This window comes from Petaurus breviceps, unplaced genomic scaffold, assembly GCF_028583685.1.
Source record: "Petaurus breviceps papuanus isolate PSGF00001 unplaced genomic scaffold, PetGlider_PUasm1.0 99, whole genome shotgun sequence".
NCBI lineage: Eukaryota > Metazoa > Chordata > Mammalia > Diprotodontia > Petauridae > Petaurus > Petaurus breviceps.
Genome location: NW_027187465.1, coordinates 8324613 through 8329373, shown reverse-complemented (window position 1 = coordinate 8329373; position 4761 = coordinate 8324613). Strand labels below are relative to the sequence as shown.

Here is a 4761-nt window from a genome sequence, read left to right as displayed (position 1 = left end):
CTTGCTGATTGTGGCACAGTGAGAGTGAAATATCTTGGTCCCTGCCCCTTATGCCTCCTTCCTTATTAGTCAATTAAGAAAATACCCTCATTTCAGGAAGTCTAGACTATCCCACTGCCTTGATCATGGCAGTCTCCTAATAATGCCAAGTCAGCTCTTTTTCTAAGTTTGAACCTCGAGTGGCATGGGGGCTTTGGACAGGAGGGCACATCTTGGCTGCATGTCAAGCCTTCCCCTGTGGCTGGTTACAGTGGGGAGGGGGAGGCCTACCTATGTTATGCCCCTTGTGATTCTTCAGGAGCAGCTTCCTCCCCCTCTGCTCTATACTTTGAAATTTTTTTCATAGTATTGTGGTTCACATCTGTATGGCGCATATCTGACACCACATAATTTGGTCTTTCCATATTTCTTGTGTTCTTCATATCTGTCTCTTTCTAGGGATATAACACACACACACACGCACACACACACGCACACGCACACATGCACACACATGCACACACACGCACACACACATGCACACACGCACGCACACACACATGCACACACACGCACACACACGCACACGCACACACACACACGCACACACAAGCACAACATCCCTGGCTTGAGAGATAGGATATTAGAGACTACCCAGCCAGGGGTTTTATCTTCATTTGAATCATGGGTGACTTGGATAGTCTGGGGAAGCCTATGGCCCCCTTGGGAGAATTACTTTTGAAAGGAAGGAAATGAAATATGTTTAATATGATTGCATATACATAGCCATCTTGGGGAGTGGGGAGGGGAGGGAGAAAAACATTTGGAACTCAGAATCTTATGAGTTAACATTCAAAACTATCTTTTACATGTAACTGGAAAAAATAACATACTATTAAATGGGGAAAATGAAGGAAATGGTAAATTTGAATTAGAGGTTAGTGAAAATAACAATGGAATTTTTTTCCCATCCAAAGTTACGGGCTCCCTAAAATCTGTCCGAAGACTCCTTCATGGTCCATGGACCTCAGGTTAAGAGCTTCAGACTTACCCAAGTCTATTACTTGGCCCAGAGGGCAGGTGATTTGCCCAAGATCACACAGTGAATTGGGGGCAGGTCAGCAGCCTCTTAAACTCTGTTCATCCCTACCCTCATCCCTGGACAAAGGTCTCTTCCAATTGGGGGCATCTTGTAGGGAGGTACCAAAGCCACTAGGTGGCAGAAGAAAGTAGTAATTTGCGGAGAAGCTCGATGTATTCTATCTGTTTGACTCTGAAACGAAGACAATTCTTTCAGTGATGCTGGAGAAAAGAATCTTCTTCTCCTGGGTCTTGTCTCCTTGGAATCTCCCAACGACGATGGGCAAGAGGATGGTGAGGACCAGAGCCAAGATGGCAGTGATGTAGCCCCAGCCCAGGTGGCACTGACCAGCGCTGTACACGGTGGAAGGACCACAGGCGTCCCGAGCCGCCTGGGAGGCCAGACTGACCGGGAAGAGCAGCAAGCCCAGGAGAGTGGTGGTGACTGCAGGGAGAGAAGAGGGTGAAGGCCGTCTTTACTGGATGGCCAAGCACCACTAGACTGTAAGCTCCTTGAGGGCAGGGACTGACTGCCTTTTGCCTTTTTGTCTGCCCAGGGCTTAGCACATTGTGCTGCATAAATATCAATTGATACAAATACAAAAACAAGACAGCCTCTTTCCTTTAGGGAGCTTAGATACTAATGGGCCTGGCTCCCTGACTCTGCTGGTCTTTGATGGGCCTGTGAAAGGTAGATTTGAGAAATCATCTGGTTCAATATTATCATTTTACAGATGGGGAAACTGAGGCTCAGAAAGAGTTAGCTTCTCCAAGTAAAAATAGGAGCATACTATAGTTATAAATCTAGGACTGGGAAGGACCCCAGAAGCCACCAAGGCCAACGTTCTCATTTGACACGTGAGGAAAGTGAGGCAGTGGGGGAGGAGGGGAAAGGTGTTAAGTAACTCTCCCAAAGTAACTCAGGAAGTAATAGGAAATCTGGGATTTGAACACAGGTCATCTGACTTCCAAATCCAGAGCTCCTTTTTTTTTTCTTTTTTTGCTTTTTTGGAGGGCAATTGGGGTTAAGTGACTTGCCCAAGGTCACATGGCTAGTTTTTGTGTTAAGTGTCTGAGACCGGGTTTGAACTCAGGTCCTCCTGACTCCAAGGCCAGTGCTCTATTCACTGTGCCACCTAGCCACCCCACCCTTCCAGAGATCTTTTTGTGGGATTTTGGGGAGGTCAGTTTCTGCATCTGACTTTGTCAGCCTAGAGTCAGGAGTTTGCTCGGCCAGATATATGGTAGTGAGGAGTCAAGGGACTCACCAGATGCTGCTTGTATATAATGGGCAGGGATGCGCCCTTTCATGGGGCAGAAGGCTTCAGGGAGGAGGGTCCAGGAGAGGAGGAGCAGGGCCTGCAAGGCCAGCAGGATCCAGCCTCCAAGAAGCAGTGCAGCTGAGGCCTGGAGAAGAGAGGGAGGAGTATGGAGACCCCAGAAACCACAAAAACTTCCATTCCCAGTTCAGCCACTAGTAAGAATAACTTCCCTTCGGGCGGCTAGGTGGTGCAGTGAATAGAGCACCAGCCCTGGAATCAGGAGGACTTGAGTTCAAACCCGGCCTCAGACACTTAACACAAAAACTAGTCGCGTGACCTTGGGCAAGTCACTTAACCTCAATTGCCCTGGAAAAAAAAAAAGAATAACTTCCCTTTGTACAATGGCTTGGGAAAAGAGACTTCAAGTCTCTCCTATCTGGGACTCACTTTCTTTTGGTGGAAAATGAAGGTCTTTTCAAACTACAACATTCTACGGGGGAGGAAAAGAACCCCCTTGTTCAGTTCCCCTTCTTCAGGAGTTAGCTGTGATCTGAATGGGCAGACGGTATTGGTATTGTTTTTATAAAGATTGCTGGAATGGGAGTCAGGAGGCCTGGCTTCACCTCTCAGCTTGGTGTCTTGCCATGTGATCTTGGGCTAATCACCTCCCTCCTCTGGGCCTCAGTTTCCCCATCAGTAAAATGAAGGATTTGGAACACCTGTGCGACCTTTGGCAATTCACATATTTTCTGGGTTTCAGTTTCCTCATCTGTAAAATGAGCAGTGGGTCCAGATCTCTTCCAATCCAAAATTCTAGGACCCCAAAGATCTCAGAGCTCCATTGGCTTCCTAAATCACCTCCCAGATTCCTTATCTGCACAACTGGGGCAATCCATCTATTGGCAGGCATTTATTAAGCGCCTTTTGTGTGCCAGGTGAACAGGATACAAAGCCTACCCTCAAGGAGAGTATTGTCCCAGGGGAGATGCTTTTGAAGACCTACCTCTCAGGGTGGCTGTAAGCCAAGCATTCTGGGAACTGACATAGAAATACGGATTATCTTTTGGGTTGTAATACTGTGCCTCCAGAAGGCCCCTCCTAAACTGTCCCCCTGTTACTGAGGACTGATGCTGGTGGAAACAGCAGATCGTTGGTGGATCCCTTGGGGAAAAGGCCCCGCTTCTCATAACCTTGGATTTTTTTTCCTTTTTGCCTTTGTATTGCTGTCACTCCACAGTCTGACCAGCACGTAATCAGTCCTTAATAAAAGTCTGTGGGTTGCCTGATTGACCAGCTGGAACTGGGGCAGCTAAGTAGCAATGAGTTTGTGGAGCCAGGGAGTCCTGATGTGACTTCTGGTGCTCACTAGTCTGGGCTAGTAGGTGACCCTGGGCAAGTCACTTAACCTCCCTCTGTTTCAATGTCCTCAGCTATAAAATGAGAATCCTAATAGCACCTACTTCCCAGGGATATTGGGAGGATCAAATGATCTATCTGTAAAGTGCTTAGCACAGTGCTTGGTGATTATTAAATGCTTGCTTCCTTCCTTCTTCCTGCCCTCCTCCTCTCTTTTCCCTACTTCCTTCCTTCCCTCTTCCCTCTCTTCTCCCTCCCTTCCTTTTTCCTTCCTTCCCTGTCTGTTCTTTCCCTTTCTCCCTTCCCTCCCTCTCTTCTGTTCCTTCTTTTCCTCCCTCCCTTTCCTTCCTTCCTCCCCTCCCTATTCTTCCTTCCCTCCTTCTCTTCTCTTCCTCCTTTTCCTCCCTCCCTCTATCTCTCCCTCTTTCTTTTCTTTCTTTTGTCCTTCCTTCCTTTCTTCCCTTCCTTCCTTCCTTCTTTTCCTCCCTCCCTCCCTCTCTTTCTTTTCTTTCTTCCTCCTTCCCTTTCTTCCTTACTTCCCTCCCTCCCTCCCTTCTGGAGGACAGTCACTGGGTTTTGGCCCAAACAATCACTACCTTCCAGGCCAGGTCAGGCATGTCCTCCAGGGTCCTATAAGGCACACAGGTCCTATTCCAGTCATTATTCTTAGGCCAGGAGCATAAGGCAAAGAGTCCAAAAGAAAAAAGATCACTTTGGAACCAGGCAGGGGAGGCTAGGCCACAGCCAGAGATGAAGACTGAGCAGAAAGCCAGGGCTGAGCCCACACTGTCCCTGCTGTTCCTCATGGGGGGCTCCAGGCACCTGGGTCTCAACACTTGCTGTGCACATGGGACATGCAGGGGGCTTCTTCCTGATGAATTAGACTTTTTATTTTGAAGACTATCATGGCCCATCTCTGAACCTCAAGGACATCTGTAAAACAAGAAGCTCAGGGATATTATTTCTAAAGACCTTAGTGGCTTTTAGTGTTGTCTTCCAAGGTGCCAACAGCTCTGACGTCCCCTGCTCTGAGGCCTCTCCCAGCCCTGACATCCCCTCTTCTGAGGCCCCTCCCAGCCCTGAC

General features: G+C 48.2%; 1 protein-coding gene across 1 annotated transcript; it reads right to left on the bottom strand.

Annotated features, from left to right (window-relative positions):
- Positions 1-1238: 1238 nt before the first annotated feature.
- Positions 1239-4483, bottom strand: LHFPL7 (LHFPL tetraspan subfamily member 7). The gene is made up of 3 exons (XM_069081830.1): positions 4274-4483; positions 2328-2466; positions 1239-1504 (listed from the first exon to the last, which is right to left on the bottom strand). The coding sequence occupies exons 1-3, from the start codon at positions 4481-4483 to the stop codon at positions 1239-1241; spliced, it is 615 nt and encodes a 204-aa protein (XP_068937931.1).
- Positions 4484-4761: the final 278 nt, after the last annotated feature.